Source organism: Astatotilapia calliptera, chromosome 18, assembly GCF_900246225.1.
Source record: "Astatotilapia calliptera chromosome 18, fAstCal1.2, whole genome shotgun sequence".
In the NCBI taxonomy this organism is placed as follows: domain Eukaryota; kingdom Metazoa; phylum Chordata; class Actinopteri; order Cichliformes; family Cichlidae; genus Astatotilapia; species Astatotilapia calliptera.
In genome coordinates, this window is record NC_039319.1 from 34,716,605 (window position 1) to 34,738,124 (window position 21,520).

Consider the following 21,520-nt stretch of genomic DNA (forward strand, 5'->3'; position numbering starts at 1 on the left):
TCCTCTGAGGGAAGCTAACATCTGCATATGCACTACATTTTAGAAAAAAAAATGTAAAAATCTTTTTCAATTCTAAATTTCATTTATACAGCGCCAAATTACAACAACAGTCGCCTCAAGGCGCTTTAGAGTGTAAGGTAGACTTTAAAGTATACATACAGAGAAAACCCCAACAATCATACGACACCCTATGAGGAAGCACTTTGGTGACAGTGGGAAGGAAAAACTCCCTTTTAACAGGAAGAAACCTCCAGCAGAACCAGGCTCAGGGAGGGGCGGGGCCATCTGCTGTGATTGGTTGGGGTGAGAGAAGGAAGACAGGATAAAGACATGCTGTGGAAGCTGTTTGTAAAGTACACTTTTCTACCACTCCACACTATTACATCCCTCAGGTATACAGATTACTTATAGATACACATAGCCTGTTCAGTCCAAGTGTGCGATATTTTTAAATCCCAGTCTTATAGTATATATATTTTCAAGATTTGTGTCATTAAATATCATAATAAAAAACAAAAAAAGAGTCTTTAATCTTGAATCTAGAAGATGATGACAAAAATGCATACATGCAATATGTGTCCCTGCCTGATGTTCTTTTGTTGTTTGTGTGTTAACTAGCTGCCCCACTAACTTTCATGGCTACATGTTGTTAGTTGAGTTTATGAACTGGACATTGTCATCTTATTATATTTCTCCAATAAATCAATGAATCTCTGTAAACATGTCCACCTGTTCATCTAATTTTCTTCAAAGCTTCCGTGGACATTATCTCACAACCTCCTTGTGTGATTTGAGCTTTGGATAGCAGCAAAAGCCAGTATGGCGGGAAGTTATAAAAAAGCTAGTAATTCTAGCTTCAGCCGAGATAACTGTGTTTCACTCACACTGTTTAAAGGGGTTACAAAAATAGAAAGAAAACAAGGAAATAAAACAGCACACATGTTTAAAAGTCCATAACCAAAGACATTTTTTTCTGTTGAATTACTATAAGTAGGCTTTACAATGTAGTACAGAACATGTAGTAATAATAATAATAATAATAATAATAATATAATCACATCGCAAAAAGTATTTTACAGAGTAACATAACATAGCATGAAGTGAAATAAACAAACTCCTTTTCCCAGTGTTGTTATTAACACTGAGAAAAGTCCCTGTGTTAAATACGAGGATAGTATTTAATTCAGCACTGCTACATTGCCCTCCAATAAACATTAATGTCTGTTTTTCATGGCATGGGTCATAGGACTATATCCTTTATGATACTACTTAAACGTACAAATGATGTAAGCATTAAAACAGTTATAGAGACTAGGATTGGTATACTGAAAGCCAAATTAAAAGCTGTGCTCTTTTTTTCCTGAGTCGATAATTCCCTGAAGTGTACATTTCCACCAGCGCGGTTTAACTCCTTCTCGCTAGGGGGCGATAATTTAAAACCAGGAGGTTTGCGGCTACCGGAGTAATCGAGGAAACTCAAGAGATTTCTCTCTGTTGCTAACAGTAGCTAGCCGGATAATCTTCTGAACAGTGCAGCCGTTCTTATTTTGTTGGCCGTTACAGTGTTCGTGTCTGTTTTTCTCTTTAGATTCCAGCGCTCTTGGAATTCGCTGCTAGTGACAAACGTTGAACCAGACAACGACGGCCAACCTTTTTTTCTCTCCGCTGGATGTTTGGCCATTCTTGTATTTCTCCCAGGATGTTAGCACATAAGCAAACCAGCTAGCTAGCAAATCTGCTAAAGTAGCCAAATAGCTGCTCTTTCCGGATGCTTTGAATAGCAACGCAGCGGATTTGGGGAGTTTCTAGTCGGCCTTGTATGATGTCAAGCAACCGGCCACAGCAAAGCGCTGCTGGGGCGAGTTCAGTGCCCAGCACAAGTAGCAGCAGCAGCAGTAGTACAGGAGGCACTGGGAATACAAACGGTGGCGGTGGCAGCAGCGCTCCCACAAGTAATGGGAGCACTTCTGGAAACGTTGTGCCCTCACGGACCCTTGCAGCGGCCGGAGAGGGCGGCCTGTCAGTGCCAACTCTGGCCGCCGTGCCGTCAGCCCGGGGCGGCTTAGCTTCTCTCAGCAGACCGTCTGCGTCCTCTGGTAACAGAAAGAGATCCCTGCATCAGGCACCACTGTACAACGGTCTCTTGAATTCATACGAAGATAAAAGCAACGACTTCGTCTGGTTAGTTTTGTATTGCACTCGAGCTTTGGGGTGAGTTCCGTAAAAGTTTGAGAGCTGCACGATGACCCGGGCTTCTGCTTGTTTTTCAGTCCCATTTGCTTCGAAATGATAGACGAGGCACACATGACGAAGTGCGGGCACAGTTTTTGGTGAGTGTTTGTGTTGCAGAGAGAGTTACGCACAGCAAAGTATTCGACAGTGTCCCAAATGCTGTAGAGCAACAAATGTCACAGACTGAAGGAACGAAGTTCTCTTTAACAAAAGCCATGCACTCTGCGGCCATCCATACTTACAGCTGATTACTTAAAAAAAACTTATGACGGTTTTTTATTTATTTATTTATTTTTTAGTATTTTTGTTCTTGAATTTTGTTTTATTGTTTGGGCATGTTTTAATGTTACAGATGGGCTTCTAGAGGAAGTTCCAAGTAGTCCTGTCCGTCACATCAGTGTTGCTATATTTTAATAGCAACATCAAACCCATGACAATCCAAGTTCTGCACACCAGGCAGAACTCTGGTCAGACCCAAGAGTTTTTCTGACTCGAAATCTTGCAAAGGCAAGATTGGTTAAAGCAGTGAGTCTGTTTGGTGTACATTTCTGCGTTTTAGTTTGGGAGTTCAATAAGTAAAAGCAAGCTCAGGGTTAAAACATGTCCAACTAATTTATAATCCTGGTAATTTTCCTTTAGAGGAGGCCACCAATATTGTTTTGTATTCAAGGCGAAAATGAACCCTGAATTCAACTTTTCACTAATGTGGAAAGCCTGTAAAGGCTTTCTGTTTGTTTTGCACAGACAATTAATCAGGATTCATTAGGCTAACGTCAAAAAAGTAAGCACAATGGCTTTTTGCCACCAGAATCAGTAAAATCTACTGGAAATAGTGTTATTTTTTGGCAAAAATCCTAGTTATTTTGATCGATAATGAAATGACGGATATTTAATTTAGTCTAAAATAGAAGAGACTTATATTTTATTTAAGCACATTTTCTTTTAATTATAGAAAGTAAATGATTGAACTAAGTCATCCACACTGCATTTTGATAAGAAACAAAAAGGAAAAGGTTGTGTGCTGAAAGTCAAAGTAAGGGAATTACTGCACAACAGATTCTGGCACAGAGGTAATTTCATCTCGGTTATGTTGTTTCAATGACAAGATGAGCCAAAATTGAATTTAAAGCGCAGCTCTATAATATACTAAAACACAGTGACAGTGTGACTGTCAGTATTGAACTGCAAAGCTGGTTGTAGTAATCTAAAAACAAAAAACCCCAAACAGCAAAAATATGAACAAGTTTTTAATGACAGTAAATGGTTTAAAGCTGAATATAAGCCTGTAGACTCTTCAGCAAAGTTATGGGAAAGCTTAACGTGATTACTGGTAATCCACAGTTGGCTCAGTGTTCTTTATGCCTGTTGTGTTTGCTTTCAGTAATTCTCATTTCTTGTTTTTCAATGCTCATAATAAACATGACCAAAGATCCAAGTAATAAGATCAGCGCATTAGCAAGTTATGCCTCAGTTTGAGATAGTTTGTCTACTCTCTGGTGATGTCGGTGTGAGCAGATATCCTTAACAGGATCAGAGCACTGGCTTTGATCAAACCTGTTTTTGAAGGTCACATATAATCAGAAGAAGACCCAGTATGGGATGAATAAAGATTATTTTGACTATGAATCATTTAAAGCTAATCTTGTAAGATCTTGGATTGAAATGTGGAGCTGGATATATCCATAATATTTATCTGTTCTCTCTCCATCCTGCAGTTTCAAGTGTATCCGCCAGAGTCTGGAGGACAGCAACAGATGTCCCAAGTGTAACTATATTATCGATAATGTGGATCAGGTCTACCCAAACTTTCTTGGTGGGTATTTTGAATTGGAGGGGTTTTTTGTTTTGTTATGTTTTGGTTTTTTCTAACAGTCAGATGATCAGCTCCTAAACGAATCATTTTTCTCAGAGCTTTTCATTTTAACTTGGACATTAAAATGTAGCTGTTATGGCAATTTTGCACTTCATGGTTTTTAAAATCACAATATTTGAATTGATTTGTCTTTAGCTCATAATCAGTACTAAAATGAGACTTTTGTATTTGAATGAAGTCAAAATTGAAAGTTTTTTGTCATAAATGGGCCAAACAAAAATCTAAGGAAACACTTTGTGTAGGTATTTAAATGCATGATGATAAAGATGTCGCTAGAGCAGGGCGATATGGCCAAAAATATTTATCACGATATATATTTGAAAATTTGCGATAACGATGTAACTGACGATATAATTGATGCGAGACAAAATACAACTCCACAACATTACTAGCGCAAAAAGACAACCTTCCACATTAAACTGCAGTGTGCAGTACGCATTTTTCGGACCATAAGGTGCACGGGATTATAAGGCACATTAAGCGAAACAAAGCAGTCAGATAAATCAAACTTTATTAAACTCATTCTTGCTTCCTCCACTTCTGTACCATTGATTCATTAATGTCCCTATTGCCAGTCTTGGCAGCCGGGGGTCAGTCCGCCAGGGCCTCCGCTCCTGGCCGCCACCCGGCACACAATGCACCCGACCCCTATGGCGCCTCCTGCGGGTGGTGGGCCTGCGGGAGGATGGGCCCATGTCTCCTCTTCGGGCTGTGCCTGGAAGTTAAACTTCATAGTTACACCTGGTAAAGCAGCAATGCTGATCGTTTTATTAAAGATGAAAGAATTTACAGTTTTTAACTCTCAGTTAGGGCTGCCACAAACGATTATTTTGATAGTCGACTAGTCACCGATTATTTTTGCGATTAGTCGACTAATCAGATCATCATCCATTGGACGTAAAACGTACAGCTTATTGCACCAGCAGCATCTGCTCTTATATAACTATCATTAGCTTACAGCTTTAAGTGTTTCAGGTCTGTGCTAACTAACAATAAAGACAAGATGATAGTTTATTAAATTTTAATGAAATTTGCAGATTGTTTCGGTGAAGTTTAATAAACTCCTTGCTATCTAAAATATAACAGGACACCGGAGTAAATTCTGGAGCATCTCACACTTCTGATGATCAGCTGTCTGCTTGACGTTTATTCAGCTGTGTAAAAACTATAACTTTAATCTCAGACAAACCGATTTACTCAGGAACAAATAAAATACTGAAAAAAGCCAAACAATAACATTTTTAAGTTATCTAAGTGACTCATATCATGTTTAACCTGAGTAGCGAAAGACGGCAGTGGGTTTGAAAACGATTTGCCGGGAGTCCGGTGTTCTCACGGCTCTAGTGAACCTAGCTATCGAGCTAGTGGGTAACAGACGCCTCTGAAAACGTCGGAGCGCTTTTGAAAATATGTGGTGTCCTGATAAACTGAGCCGATATTTGAGGTTTGCACAGCTACATTCTCACCTGAAAATATGTGAAACGTTTATTTTGTGACCCAGAAAGAATAATAAGAGTAATATTAAAACTAACCAGCTGCCGCCATTGTTGGAAACTGAGCTGGGCTGCGCTATGAATTCTGGGACACTGCTTCTTCTTCTTCTTCGGGGTTTAACGGCAGCTGGTGTCACTACCCGATCCGTACCGGAAACCCGATCGGTACCCCGCATGCACGAAAGGTTTCTACTTCCGGTCGTAGCGTTTTACGATAGTTATGGGTCAGAGTATCTGTTAAGATGTTAAGAATAACAAGTATATCTTAAAATGTTTGCAATAATGAAGCATTTCAGTACAATGTAGACAAAAACTCCAATCCTTACTGCGCATGTGTAAAGTCTGACCGTACAAATCGGGTCTACCCGATCCGTACAGCGCATGTGCAGATGTTTTCTTCTTCTTCTGTTCGTTTAATGGCAGTTTACTCCCCAGTGTACGAGGATACCGCCACCTGCTGACTGAGCGAATAAACCCTATTATAAACTGAATTATCGTCATTACAAACGTGTGTTAAATCTGATTTAGCGATAGTCGAGTGTGTTTATGCTTGTCTGTGAGGAGAGGATTGTTGGAATAGTGATGATGATGTGCGCTATCACTGTCAATTAAGAAACTGTAAAAAAAAAAAACTGTAAACAAACTGTAAACACTTAATCTGGCTGATGAATCTACACGTGAGATATTACAAAGTCTGCATTATTAACTCTATAATTAGGCGCCATTCTTCTTATTTTACGGCGCTGTTGCTCAATCGGGGGACGCTCTCTGTTGAGGAGAAAAGCATGAATTTCTTTGTATACGGATTATCCATTGTTTAAATGTCCCGGGCAGTCGAAAAGGAGGCAGAGCTGTTGAGAAATGCTAGGAGCTAACTGGGCGCTAACTAGGGCTGCCACAAACGATTATTTTGATAGTCGACTAGTCACCAATTATTTTTGCGATTAGTCGACTAATCAGATCATCATCCATTGGACGTAAAACTACAGCTTATTGCACCAGCAGCATCTGCTCTTATATAACTATCATTAGCTTACAGCTTTAAGCTTTTAAGGTGCTAACTAAAAATAAAGACAAGATGGTAGTTTATTAAATTTTAATGAAATTTGCAGATTGTTTCGGTGGAGTTTAATAAACTCCTTGCTTTCTAAAATATAACAGGACACCGGAGTATATTCTCCAGCGTCTCACACTTCTGATAATCAGCTGTCTGCTTGACAGTTTTAGCTGTGCAAAAACTATAACTTTGATCTCAGCCAAACCGATTTACTCAGGAACAAATAAAATACTGAAAAAAGCCAAACAATAACATTTAAGTTATCTAAGTGACTTATATATCATGTTTAACCTGACTAGCGAAAGACGGCGGTGGGTTTGAAAACGATTTGCCGGGAGTCCGGTGTTCTCACGGCTCTAGTTAGCCTTGCCCCCGCCTAGCTAACGAGCTAGTGGGTAACAGACGTCTCTGAAAACGTCGGAGCGCTTTTGAAAATATGTGGTGTCTTGATAAACTGAGCAGATATTTGAGGTTTACACAGCTACATTCTCACCTGAAAATATGTTAAACGTTTATTTTGTGACCCAGAAAGAATAATAAGAGTAAAGTTAAAACTAACTAGCTGCCGCCATTGTTGACAGCTGCGCTATGAATTCTGGGACACAGCTACTTCTTCTTCTTCGGGGATTAACGGCAGCTGGCATCCTTGTACATGCAGTGCTGCCATCTTCTGTTTCAGTCCGTTATTACACTCTTAAATCCTACTACTCATTCCTGCGTCCTTTGTGATCTTACAAAGCTTCAAACGATGCGTCGACTATTAAATTAGTCGTCGACGATTTTAATAGTCGACGTAATCGTGACTAGTCGACTAATCGTGGCAGCCCTAGCGCTAACGGTATCATTCAAATATATTGAATGTCGCAATGTTGGCAAAAAGAGGAAGTGACGTAAGATTTGTGCATGCGGGGTACCGATCGGGTTTCCGGTACGGATCGGGTAGTGACAGCTGGCATCCTTGTACATGCAGTGCTGCCATCTTCTGTTTCAGTCCGTTATTACACTCTTAAATCCTGCTACTTATTCCTGCGTCTTTTGGGATCTTACAAAGCTTCAAACGATGCGTCGACTATTAAATCAGCCGTCGACGATTTTGATAGTCGACGTAATCGTGACTAGTCGACTAATCGTGGCAGCCCTACTCTCAGTGATGCTGCAGTGTTGTTTGACCTGAAGGTACGGAGTTTAGGACCCAGATTACTCCCAGCTTTAAGAGCATCTTAGTCCGACAAATACGACAATAACGACGGCCGCTTGCATGTTCTGCAAAAAAATGTGCTTTGTCGTGTATCTGACGGACAAACACCAAACCAGTTCCACATCATGGAAGTTGCACCATTTTTACAAACCAATTCTGGTTCATCTGTTTCACTCAACAATCGGCCATGTGCGTATGAAAACAAAGGCACTGCGCATGCGCGTTTTACTCCCATTCTATCGCCATATTTCATTTTCCTATCGTTGCCTAACATTATACCGGTATTACCGTGAACGGTATAATATGGCCCAGCCCTAGATGTCGCTGCCACTTTTCTTTTATTCATCACAAGTAAAATGTGTTGTTCCTTAGCTGTGACAATGTCTTTTTCTTTGTCATATACTTACTCCACCGGTTCTCCTCTCTTATTTATCCCTTGTCTACAACTTCCTCTGTCCCGCCTCACCACATCCCAGTAAATGAACTGATCCTTAAACAAAAACAGAGGTCAGAAGAGAAGAGGCTAAAGTTAGATCATCCAGTGAGTACAGCATGTTCTGAAACTGATTTCATTTCTTTCTCTCCTTGTTAAGATGTCAAGCATCTTAAAAATATGTTTTGTTACTTGTAACTGATCAGTGTCTCTGACCTTCAGAATGGGTCTCGGTGGCAGGTCTTCCAGGATGTTTTGAGTCCTGATCAGGAGAACTTGGACCTGGCAAATGTCAACCTGATGCTCGAGCTGCTGCTTCAGAAGAAGAAGCAGCTGGAAGCGGTAAGTGAGAGGCTGATCTGTGCATTTCTTTGTTTTTGTTTCACTCTTTTAGCTCTTTAGCTTTTCATGGGTTTCAGTGGAGGGTTTTTTTTCTTTAAAATGATGTAAAGTTTGTTAATGCAATCCGTGCAAACCGAGGAGGTTCATAATTAATGGCTATTAAGTCATGAAACTGATCACATGATCAGAGCTTGTAGATATAGATCTTGTAGGTTTCAGTGAAAAATGCACAAGATGCAGTGAAGAGACAGAATTACAAAGGGTTAATTATTTCAGCACTGTACTGGTCTGTTGTGGTGAAGAGAGAGCTCAGTGTAAAAGCGAAGCTCTCAATTTACCGGTTGATCTACGGTTGATCTACGTCCCTACGCTCACCTATGGCCACGAGCTGTGGGTAGTGACCGAAAGAACAAGCGGCAGAAATGGGCTTCCTCCGAAGGGCGGCTGGCCTCCCTTAGAGATAGGGTGAGAGGTTCGGCCATTCGGGAGGGGCTCAGAGTAGAGCTGCTGCTGCTGCTCCACATCGAAAGGAGCCAGTTGAGGAGGTTCGGGCATCTGACAAGGATGCCTCCTGGGCGAGGTTTTCCGGGCATGTCCCACCAGGAGGAGTCCCCGGGGCAGACCCAGGACACGCTGGAGAGATTATATCTCTCTGGCCTGGGAACACCTTGGTGTTGCCATGGACAAGCTGGAGGAGGTGGCTGGGGAGAGGGAGGTCGGGGCTTCTCTGCTTAGGCTGCTGCCCCCGCAACCCGGCCCCGGATAAGTGGAAGAAAATGGATGGATAATTATTTCAATTAAAAGTCAAAGTGATGTTTTGCTGATAGCTTGTTAATCCTTTTACAAGTTTTCTAAATTTATTCTTTAAATGTTATCACAAGGTTGTCACAGTGGAAAACAATCAGTAATATAAAACATAATGGAAATGTTTTAATATCCACTGAATGTCCACTTTTTGTTCTGGAAAGACAACAAATGAAATTTATGACGTCCAGTTAAGACCTTGTTGTTTTGGAGGCAGTGGGTTCTGATCCGTTTAATCTGAAACAAACAGAAGTTGTGTAATATTCTGAGTTTCTGATGACACAATAATGTGTTTGCTGTCGAGGTCATCATTGTATCAGACCGCACTATTGAGGTGTTCCCTCTTACAGAATGTGACAAACATTTAATATTAATAATAATAATAATAATGGATTGCATTTATATAGCGCTTTTCTGGACCCCTCAAAGCGCTCCAATACAGCAGGATGTCCATCACATTAAATGCGTCACTCTGTCAGACTTCCTGGCACAAAGAAGTTCTTTTGGGTTGCGTTAGACTTCAGATGTTGATAATAAATCAGGCATTGTATGTGTATATAGCACTGGTAGCAATGGTAAGATGTTGCTTTTGTCAGAAGGTTTCTGGGCAGTTTCACACATCCTTTTTTGTTTTTTTTTTTGTCAGTTTACGTGACATAAAAAGAGAAGTAGGACTTTACATCCTTAGATTTCATCAGCGCTATCTAAGACTTGCATTGATGATGAGATGTAAAATCCAGACCAGTTTTGAAATGTGAGCCTTTGAATTGCAAGTATGGATGCTACAAACACGTCTTTCAGATTTTCAGATGGCGCTACACGACGCCTTGAGCTTTCTCGCTGTCAAGCACATGCTCGTCTTTCTGTTTCTTTTTCACACAAACACATGCCGTGTGTCACTGTTTGACTGTCATACAAGCAGACAGACTCACACAAGAGCTAGCCCAGTAATTCAGCTAATTGGTGTCTGTCCAAGCTAGTTCAGAAATAAGGGCTCCATAGTTAGCTGTGATATTGTATATAGTTAATGGTCTTCCTTTGCCTTGCTGCTTATTCTGTATACACTCATTGCTGATTGATTGTTAGCATGTGTGTGATAATTTGCCTCTGGACATATTTCATATCTGATTGGGCTTGTTTTTGTTTAGCCTGTCATTCTTCTTATTTAATCAATTCTGATTTACCAGTTTTGGATTCCATGTAGATATTTCATATCAGTCAAATTTAGGTCCCTGCCACTTAACTGTGTATTTTTGATGTTTTGTTAGTATTCCTCTCGTGTTTACTGTTGTTACTCAGCTATCCAAACCTTAAATATAATCCAAAAAACATCAACATGTTAGATTTAATCGTCAGTGAATCTTAGTCTCCGTCTTAAATGTCAGCATCAGTCAGTGTGGGTGTGGTGGTGCTTTTCAGTCCTTGAGATGTTTGCTTTGGAGCTACTCTTTGGTTTTCATTGAAGATTAAGTAGAATTGAATAGAAATAGTCAGCTATTATCTCCATCTGAAACCTATGACATGCTTTCAAAGAACACAGTTGTCATCAGTATTTGCCTAACAGCCAGAGACCCTTAGGTTTGGTGTTCTTGAGCATTTTCATGGTTCGATTGAAGGTTAACCAGAGGAAAGAGTTTACCACAGTGTTTGGATCAAAAATGGTTAAATATTCAAATGAATATAAAACTCAATTCTGATATGTTCACACTCGAAGCCTGAAGTGTTTAAAGTTGTTAAAATATTCTATCACAGATGTATCAGCTTACGTTTTTTTGGAAAATGGTATCATTTCTTTACTTTAATATATAGATAGATATATTACAAAAATATAGATAGATAGTTGGTTGGTGAAATGACAGATATTTAACAGGGTCGCTTGGTAAAACATTGGTTAAAGTCTAAGATTTTAACAGACTTATATTTATTTAAGCACATTTTCTTTTAATTATAGAAAGTAAATGATTGAACTAAGTCATCCACACTGCATTTTGATAAGAAGCTAAAAATAAGGAGAACGTGCTGAAAGTCAAAGTAAGGGAATCGCTGCAAAAAAAGATTCTGGCACTGAAGTTGTTGTTTGTGTTGTTTCAGTGACAAGATGAGCCAAAGTTAAAATTGAAATTAAAGCACAGCTTATAATATACTAAAACACACAGTGACAGTGTGACTGCCAGTCGAGCATTGTTGGCTGCTGAGGTGTGATGTGCAACCTGCTGCATAGTGTGGAGTCTTTTTTTTGCAGTGCACTTAAAGAAGGAAAAGAAATGCTCAATGTGACTGTGGGCTTTTTTTGGGAGGGGGAGGAGTCGATCAGGTAATTTGTTGCTAACGCCAAGTTAAAGTTAAATGTAAACATTAGCTTTGGGCTAGTCCACAGTTGTGGAAACACGGGTGAGAATTTAGTTGAACGATAGCATATTCACCAAAACAAGCTGCATTCACTGGCCGGAGTAGTTTGTTTGTGTGAACCTTTTCATGACAGGATCCTTCCCCGTTCTGCACAGCACTGCTTTCATTTCCTGTAGCTGGGATGGAAGTAAAGCCAGAGACGAAAGTACAACTAAAATGATAAATCACAAGCTTTAGAACTACTGTTATTATTTTGTGCTTTTCTGAGGATGAAAGCTAGTGTTGAACTGAGAACAAATGATATCTCGAGTGTCTTTTCAGCAGATCAGCAAAACTATTCTGTGATTTCAAGTAATACTTGATTATGTAAGCTGTCCATATCTCCACTAGGAATCCCAGGCAGCTCAGAGACAGATCCTCATGGAGTTCCTTAAAGAAGCCAGGAGAAACAAGAGAGAGGTACGCTGCACAAATTTCCCACACAAAGCTGACACGGTGCTGAGAAAAGAGCAGTATTTGTAATGGCTGACACCCAGCTTTGTGTCAGTCCACCAGAACTCGTTAAGTGTTTGTAGGTGTTAACAAAGGCAAGCGCGTTCAGTTGTGTTTTTGGTTTTGTTGGCAGCAACTAGAGCAACTGCAGAAAGAACTCAACTTCCTCGAAGAAGACATCAAACGTGTTGAGGTAGGTAAACTGACAAAGCGCAGTCCAAAGATGGATTGCTGTGCCCTCATTCACATGTTCTCTTGCGAAAATACGGGGGAACAGAATGCATGATTATAAAAACATATTATGCTGTGAAATCACAAAACCCTGGGGCCGCTCATCATCACAGCTTGAGATGGACAAACAAGTTATGTTGGTGTCATTTTCCAGGAAATGAGTGGGCTGTACTCTCCTGTGATGGAGGCTGAGTGTACTGTGCCTAATGTGGAAGCTCCCTCTCCAGCACCCAGGTAATGCTGATGTCTGCCGCATAATAAATGTGTCTATGCAGAACATAATAACACCATATTCACCTTGTTCGTTTACCAAAACAGGAGCTCGTTACGAGCACAGATGTGTGCTTGCTCACGAAAACGTTTTGCCTCTTGCTCTACAACGGCTGCTTTGTCTGTGTGGAACAAAGCCAGTGCATACAGTCGAGATGCCAGAGGCTTCAGCAGTCGCTGTGTGGTGTGACTTACTCCACGTCTTGTGTGTTTGTTTCTGTGTTGAGCAGTTGCAGTAGTATTATAGACCAACCCGACTACAACCAGCCTCCAGGATTTGGTGGAGCAGCCCAGGTACAGCGGAGAGATTTATTTATTTAAAAAAAACAAATTAGCTTGGAGTAAAAACTGTTTCAGACAGGATGAAGTAACGGGCTGCACCAAGGCCCAGTAAAAGATCATTTTACTGGGGTTATAACTGTAAATCCAGCAAAGCTTTAATATCTGGAGCTGGAAATGGCTGGTGCGTTTTAATAAGGGGGCCTGTCACGTTTAGATGTAGCTTTTTAACACAAATGTATTTGGAGGGAAATTATAAATACACTCTGAGGTTTCTGGCACTGCCTTCACTTTGCTCTTGGGACTGTTTCCTCAGGGAAAACGTCAGACCTGGTACAACAGCACCCTGGCGTCAAGAAGAAAGAGGCTCACAGCTCATTTTGAGGATCTAGAGCAGTGCTACTTCTCCAGCAAAATGTCCCGCATCACAGGTGCTGTTGTTGAGGGTTTAGACTGCTGTGGTCAGATCATTTTTATGGCGTTTTCATTTGCACACAGTTGGAAAACTGGTATTATTTCTTAAAGCAGGGCATCTGTGTTTAAGCTCTTAGTTATGGGCAACGACTCCATTTGGTTTTTTTCCACAATGTGTATAATTCACAAATGCTGTGTTAACTGTGTGCGTGTTGTTTTCAGATGAGGGCAGGAACCTGAATCAGCTGGATGATTTCATGGAGTGTTTGTCAAAGTTCACTCGCTATAACTCTGTGCGGCCGCTGGCCACCCTGTCATACGCCAGTGACCTCTATAATGGCTCCAGTATCGTGTCTAGGTATAAAAAAAAGAAACGTTTGATTTACGTATGACCGGACATCATCTTTTAGTTGTTTCGTGACATTTTACCGTGTGTCACTGTCTTTGACCGTATTTTCCTTTGTTTCAGTATTGAGTTTGACCGAGACTGTGACTACTTTGCCATCGCTGGCGTAACCAAAAAGATCAAGGTGTTTGAGTACGGCACTGTGATCCAGGATGCAGTGGACATCCACTACCCTGTCAACGAAATGACTTGCAATTCCAAAATCAGGTGAAGGAAACTGATAAATGCATTTCCTCTAATGCTGATCTCTTAGTAATCCACATGTTGAGTCACGTGTATGGATCCAAAATCTACAGGATGCTTTTTTCCAAAATTGTGACTGTAAAAAAACTAATCATACAGTTCATGAAAAGAAATGATAACTTAGTTTGTAGTGAAATAAGCAGCGCCAAACTCGAATATTTCAAGTTCCTGTTGTCTTTTGCAGCTGTATCAGCTGGAGCAGTTATCACAAAAACCTCCTGGCCAGCAGTGACTATGAGGGAACTGTTATTTTGTGGGATGGATTCACAGGCCAGAGGTCCAAAGTCTACCAGGTGTGATGCTTGGAGCGCAGCTTCATTACGTTAGGCATTACATTAGTAATGATGGCTTTTTAAGGTTTCCTCTGCTTCCTTTCCAGGAACATGAAAAAAGGTGTTGGAGTGTAGACTTCAATCTCATGGACCCAAAGCTTTTAGCCTCAGGTTCTGATGATGCTAAAGGTAAGAGAGGGATGCAATATCTAAAAATAATGTTCCCACCATGTATCAGCCCTTATTTTTTTTTTATGCATGCTCTTTTCTTCTTCTTCTTCTTCAGTCAAGTTGTGGTCAACTAATCTTGACAATTCAGTGGCTAGCATTGAGGCTAAGGCTAACGTCTGCTGTGTTAAATTCAGCCCAACCTCCAGATATCATCTGGCCTTCGGTTGTGCAGGTGAGATGGAAATTAAAGATTTTCATGTGTGATTTATCTTGTTTGTTGTTACTTTAGTCTTGGTTGTGGAAAAGCAAAGATTTTGAGATAAAATTCTCTTAAACCTTAAGCCAGGGTGATGTCGAAAAGCTCTGCCAAAATGCCAAAATCAAGTGCAAACATAGAACTGGACTTTCATTGGGCGAAAGCAGCTCAGAAGCTTTTGATTACACCGCATAGGTTGTACCAAAACCTTGTAACTGTGTAAACCTTGCATCTAAGGACACTTCAAGTGTCATTGAAGCTGGTGTAGCAGCAGGTTTAAATGTGAAGGTGCAGTGTCTGACGTCCGCCTGCATTTGGTTGGTATTTACTATGAGAAGTTAAGTTCAGACTAAATAAGGGGGAAACAGATTTTACTCTACCCAGCTGTCTCCCTTCAGCCAGACAAACCTGGAGTATTGTTGTTGTTGATTTTTCTCTCACATCACTGTGGTTTCTTTGTTGTCAGCTACATTTCTTCACCCGGCACTGACTCTTGTGGTCCAGAAAAACTGCTGAATACCTTATTCATTAGTCCCCCAAAGGAGATATAAAGTTGTAAGAAATATTTGGTTATACACAGAAACACTGTAACACTGGATGAGCAGAGCGTACAAGCGTTATCCAGAAGTATCTTGCTGTGGCTTTATCAAACTTCCTGTGTCTCAACGACGAAGCCGTCTCAGCTTAGAGAAGGAAACTGCTCCTCGGCCTTGTAGATGGTTTAGTGTCTTGAGTAGCACTGGGTTATCAAAGTAAGCAAGCAGACATGGAAAGCCATTCTGCATTTGAATTTAAACTGCACTAAGTCCAAATTTAACTGCACTTTTCTAAATGCTGTGGTGGCTCCTAAATGGAGCTGATCTAAGACTTGTTTTAATCTACGATTTTCCTCATGTTTCCCATCTGAACACATGCTAAACTTTGCTTTCTTCTCTTAGACCACTGTGTTCACTACTATGATCTCCGCAACACTAAGCAGCCAATCATGGTGTTCAAAGGCCACAGGAAGGCCGTCTCCTATGCCAAGTTCGTCAACGGAGAGGAAATTGTTTCTGCGTAAGTACATCTGTCGGCTTTGCATTTCCATTTAATATCTGAAAGGTTTCTTTTTCCTGCAAAGGAAAATATTCTGTAAAACCTGTTACGGTGTACTTTCTGCTTATAATATCATAAAGAAGCTGTCTAATGTAAACTGGGTTAAAGAGAGCATGAAACACTAAATGTATAAAGGCTAATTTACATCGTGGAGCCCTCAAAAACTGACATGGATGTAACTCTGTCTGTGAAGCTGGATTTAAGAAACAAGTTATAAAAATGACATTTGCATAATTACTGAAACGAGCACCGCTGCCGAACAATGGAGAATCTTTCTACACACAGAGTAGAAATCCTGATCCTTGAATCCTGATAAAATGAAAATGCTGGACTTGGCCCCAGTGGGTTATCACACCATATCATCTAAGGCCCACCGGTTCCATATTGATCATTTCTTTCTGCGCTATTGTCCTCAGTTCGACGGACAGTCAGCTGAAGCTGTGGAATGTCAACAAACCTCACTGCCTGCGCTCCTTCAAGGGTCACATCAACGAGAAGAACTTTGTGGGCCTGGCCTCAAACGGAGACTACGTTGCCTGTGGTGAGCAGTTACTTCAAAGAAGACATTACTGTCAAATTGTCTGTGTTGTATCACTCCCTCAGTGGGAGAAACGATAACATGCTTACATTCCATAAATACTTGTGTTTGTGTGTGTGTGTACAGGCAGTGAGAACAACTCCCTGTATCTGTACTACAAAGGACTTTCCAAGACACTGTTAACATTCAAGTTTGACACAGTGAAGAGCGTTCTGGACAAGGATAAGAAGGAGGACGACACCAACGAGTTTGTCAGTGCTGTCTGCTGGAGGGCCCTGCCTGATGGAGTGAGCTCACCTCTATACTCAGTAACATTGTCATTGACTGCACTTTGAAGGGTGCACTACAAAGCGAAATTAATGGGTTAGTGAGGTCTGTCAAGTCAGGTAAAAAGGTGGCTTTCTTTTTCCTTAGTTAGATCACCATGGTAACAAATGTCCTAGGAGCTTGAAATGAGAAGGCGACTGGTCTTTTTTTAAGGTTTTGAAGACATTTCACCTCTCGTCCAAGAGCCTTCTTCAGTTCTAAAACCAAAGGTTGCAAAACCTAGTTGGGGGTTGTACCCTTAGGCCAGGGGTGGGCAACTCCAGGCCTTTGAAGGCTGGTGTCCTGCAGGTTTTAGATCTCACCCTGGGTCAACACAACTGAATCAAATGATTAGTTTATTACCAGGCCTCTGGAGAACTTCAAGACATGTTGAGGAGGTCATTTAGCCATTTAAACCAGCTGTGTTGGATCAAGGACACATCTAAAACCTGCAGGACACCGGCCCTCGAGGCCTGGAGTTGCCTACCCCTGCCCCGCCTTCATCTGTGAGTGTAGTTGTAGGTTTTGTTGAGCCAGCTAACCCAAAGAGCCTGCTTTGTTGGGACACCACACCCATAGTTTGCGGTCATAGAACTGAGACGGTGTCAGTCACACCTTAAAATCCTGACACTCTGAGAAAGAATACATCTGGAGTTTCTCACACTTTCTTGCAAAGGATTGTTGTTTTCAGATCACACAGAATATTGTGTTGAGTATTAATCTACAGGTAATTAACTATCTGTGCTCTAAGTGTTACCTTTTGTTTTTCAGGAGTCAAATGTATTAATCGCTGCCAACAGTCAAGGAACAATTAAGGTTTGTATCATCTGTACAAAACACGGCAACAAGCACAGGCCTACTGCAGCACTCAGACTGGTGTCATAGAGGGTACTGGACCTTTGTTTGAAAACATGACATTTACATTGTAATCATGTTCTGTCCTTTTAGTTGACTCATTTCTGGTATTTTAATGAGGCCGTCTGAAGAAAAAAACTTTTGTAAGAGCGCGATCAGGATACAAAAGTGTGAAGCCAAACACTAATAAGACATGAATAAAACAAAAAATCCGATTGGATATATAGATCTGGTGTTTATATTGTGGTATTTTGCTGTGTTCATTGTTGCATTCATTTTGTGCTCTGCAGATGGCTGTAGACGCTCACTGACAATTTGAACCAGAAATGTCAAATTTCTTTAAGATTCTCCATAAGACACATTCCTGGCAATATCCCAGGATGAATTAGGAATAACTGTTTAAACACGCTCACAAAGATAAATCCTTGTGCATCTGATCCAATTCAAGCCTGCTTGTCTGCTGTGTAATCGTGTTTAATCTTCCACTCTTGAAGTCCAAATGTCACCTCACTGGCTTCTGTTTGGAATCAAAGTACACACACAAAATATATCTAAAGAAATTATTTTTGTAATATTTTCATGAACTGTGCAGTGTGATAGCAGTGATTTCAGCTCTGCATTAGTGATGTGCCACGCTAGTCTGGGTGAACTTTAAAAATGCCTCGTTATACAGTCCAACTGCTATATGTTAATTATTTTTGTGGTTTCTGCCTTTTGTCGTTTTATTATTATTTAGCTGTTGGAGAGGAGCTTTAATTCATTGCTTTTTCCCGTAACAACAAGAGGTCACAGGTGTGCGTTCTCTCTGCACAGGTACTCGAGCTCGTCTGAAGACGTGCAGTTCCTTCAGCAGGTGTTGGAGCTTTGACTCGTGATGCAGGGAGGCTGCCAGGCTGAGTAGCAACTGGAGATCTGAAATTGTCTCTTATTATTTTTTTCCTCTTTTTCTTTACTTTTTTTTTTTATGAGCTTATGTTTTTGGACAGCGGCAAAGACTATGGACCAGCAGGAGAAGATGTGCTGCTGTTTTATTGGGCACAAAGTGAAATAAGAGACTTTAGAAAGCAGTTTTGTTTCTTTTGAGCGAGGTTTTATTGGCTACAATAGAACACCTCTTTATGGTTTTAGGTCAAATCAAAACCTTTACTTTTTAATTAAGCTGCTGTTCTCCGGAATACATCCAGCCAAACGCTAAAAGTGCGATGCATTTCCTCCTTTTAAAGGCCAAAGCACAAGACGAAGTGACATGCAAAAATCTTCAAATGAAGCTTTTAAATCTCCTTTTGTTTGTCAGTGTCCAGCCCCCTGCACCTTTCTTTTTTGTGTAGCTTTTGCGTTCTCTCAGATTTGGGGGGGAAAAACATTTTTAATAAACCTGACTTCCATCCTGTCAGACGTATCACTGGTTTCTTTTCTGGTTTGCGAGTGCAGAACGTGAGAAGTTGAGTGAACTGAAATGAGAAGCGCCTCTCTGTGCTGATATTTCTGTTTACCGTCAGAACAAAACGAAACTCAAAGCTTTTGTCTGCAATCACAACTCTCATGTAACTTCCGGCACTGGTCTGCAGTGTCGTGCAGAACTGGACTTTTTTTTTTTTTTTTTTTTTTTTGGGTGAACTATTGGTTGCTTGTTGGAAATAAAACCTTGCAGAATCTGTTCTTTTAAAGTAGCAATGGAATCGTTCTTCACATACTGTAGGTATCATCTGAGCTGAGCTGCATTGTAACTTCAGGCAAACTGCTGTCAGTTTCTGTGGAGCAAGACCTGCCTATTTTATGATAAGTGAGAGAGGTGTTTTGTATTTGTATTACTGAATAAATTATTTCGAAACACTTGGCATGTTGGTTCTTTTTTTCTCTCTCTCCATATGATGACATAATTGTATTCTTTTAGGTGATCTGTGTATAAAACTGTGATGGGTTAGTTGATCGGAATTGCAAGAAACGTTCTTGGTTATGGACAAGGTGCTTTTTCAGTCAGTGCTGGGACTCGGGACACTGTAGTCCTCCTCCAGATGCCATCGATGCAATGGCACCCTTAAACTCTTGTTTAAATTCCCTTGAAAAATTGCGCTCTCCTTGGTGTCCTATAAAATAAGCATTTACAGCATGGGGCTTTGCATCTTTTTTTTTTTTTAATAAATTAGGGCGACAAAAGAAAGACGCTCTGGTAAATAGACTGGTTCTTATATAGCACTTTTTCTATTCTATCTGATCACTCAAAGTGTTTTGTACAACATGCTTCATTCATACAGATACTTCATTCTATGTCAAATTTACATGCACCTTGGGGTTAGTATTTTGCCCAAGGATGCAGCCAGAGATTGAACCACCAGCCTTCCAATTAATAGTTGACCCTCTCTACCTCCTGAGCTACAGCCATCAGGTGGGACTGTCTGTTCAGATTTCATGGTTTCGTATAGTGTATACTGTGCTGGCCTGCGTTTTTCTGTTAAAACTCAAAAACTGACTGCTCAGTTTGGGCAGCATGCATTCAGATTTGAGGTTTTGAGTAAACAAATTTCAAGTAGGTCTAATCTACCTCTGCAAACCTTATGAAAGTTATATTCAGCATCATAGAAAAGGCAAAGTTGTACATTAGGTGGAAATGTGGAACTGTCTTGCTGAGGGGAAACTAGTTCTTCATTTCAGGCTTTGCAGTGGGTAGGGTTGCCAACCGTCCCTTAAAATACGGAATCGTCCAGTATTTAGAAACAAAAGTACACGTCCCGTATTGAGCTAATAAGGGACGCACTTTGTCCCGTAATCCAGTGAGAATCAAAAGTAGTCTATAAATGTTAATGGAATTAACACTTTGTTTGAAAACATAATTCCCAGCCCCTCTCCTGCTTTGTGACCAATGAGCTGACAGCACACTTACGACAATTCGAGTATGACAATTCAGATTACCGCTCATCTCATTGGTCGAGGAAAGGTCGCTTACAGAGAAAATACCGGAAGACAACAGATGACCACAACAAGAAGCATGGCCAACAGGGAAACAAACGCCGACACTGCGGTGCAAGTCTCGGACGACAGTACACCTAAAGCTGGGCAGACACTGTGCGATTTTTTCAGTCGCGTTATTCAGCTCCTGCTCAAACTGCACGATTGACTCGCAGAGGTTAGAAGTTGGTAGGTCACGATGCAGGGTCTCACACTATACCGCCCGATGCTCTGATGCGACCTGAGTGCTCACACTGTGCCTCCATAACATGAAGGTTATAACAGAAAATCTGTCGCTCTCCCTCTCTGTCTTTCACTTACACAGACACGCCACCACCATCAACTTTGCTAAATTGCTAATGAAAAACATTGATCAGGCAGCTGTGATTGAGCAGCAGTGTAGATCCAACTATTTTCACGGTTGTTGTGGTCGTGATAATTTTGTGATGCCACATCGAAAAGGCTCGGATGAGCTTTCCAAAGTTCTACAAGTTGTGCCTCCATCGCTTGTGTCCAGATCACACGCTGCACAGCTGTGCTGCGCCGTCTTTTTCACCGACGTTTACGTGTTTGCACGTGCGCAGTGTGAGCGGCTGTGGTGAGAACCTCACGAGCGATTGATGATCGGGAGCTGCTCGAGGTGTTAATCGCTTCTCGTTACCCCACGTATACTACACGACGCACGATGAAGGCCAAAATCGGTCCGATCACTCAAAAATCGGCTCAAAATGGGCCTAAAACCGCACAGTGTGAGCCCAGCGTTAGAGCAGCAATGTTTGTTCCCCTCAGAGAAAGGGAAGAATGGGAAAAGGAAAACACCTGGCTGGAAAAAGTTAATATGGGCATGTGCAGTGAATATCAGCGCTATGTGGCCAGAAGTGTGATAATATAATTTATTTTGTGTAATAAACAACTGCAAGGATAGATGATTACAACAAATAGATGACTAATACATAAAAGTAATA

The 21,520-nt window shown here is 40.9% G+C and overlaps 1 protein-coding gene across 1 annotated transcript; it reads left to right on the top strand.

Annotated features, from left to right (window-relative positions):
- The first annotated feature begins 1,203 nt into the window (after window positions 1-1,203).
- On the top strand, window positions 1,204-19,002 carry cop1 (COP1 E3 ubiquitin ligase). The gene is made up of 20 exons (XM_026150159.1): window positions 1,204-2,181; window positions 2,271-2,330; window positions 3,948-4,045; window positions 8,330-8,394; window positions 8,509-8,628; window positions 12,172-12,240; window positions 12,407-12,466; window positions 12,659-12,738; window positions 13,005-13,068; window positions 13,370-13,484; window positions 13,690-13,825; window positions 13,937-14,080; window positions 14,301-14,409; window positions 14,496-14,577; window positions 14,675-14,791; window positions 15,754-15,871; window positions 16,327-16,451; window positions 16,575-16,735; window positions 17,526-17,570; window positions 18,423-19,002. Exons 1-20 carry the CDS (start codon window positions 1,820-1,822, stop codon window positions 18,438-18,440), a joined length of 2,148 nt encoding a protein of 715 aa, XP_026005944.1. The 5' UTR covers window positions 1,204-1,819; the 3' UTR covers window positions 18,441-19,002.
- Window positions 19,003-21,520: the final 2,518 nt, after the last annotated feature.

Bases quoted from the DNA above. Each gene is read 5' to 3' on its own strand.
- cop1 (XM_026150159.1), top strand. From the start codon at position 1,820: ATGATGTCAAGCAACCGGCCACAGCAAAGCGCTGCTGGGGCGAGTTCA. The intron at 14,081-14,300 runs GTGAAGGAAACT...TGTCTTTTGCAG, and splicing joins ACTTGCAATTCCAAAATCAG to CTGTATCAGCTGGAGCAGTT. The intron at 14,578-14,674 runs GTAAGAGAGGGA...CTTCTTCTTCAG, and splicing joins AGGTTCTGATGATGCTAAAG to TCAAGTTGTGGTCAACTAAT.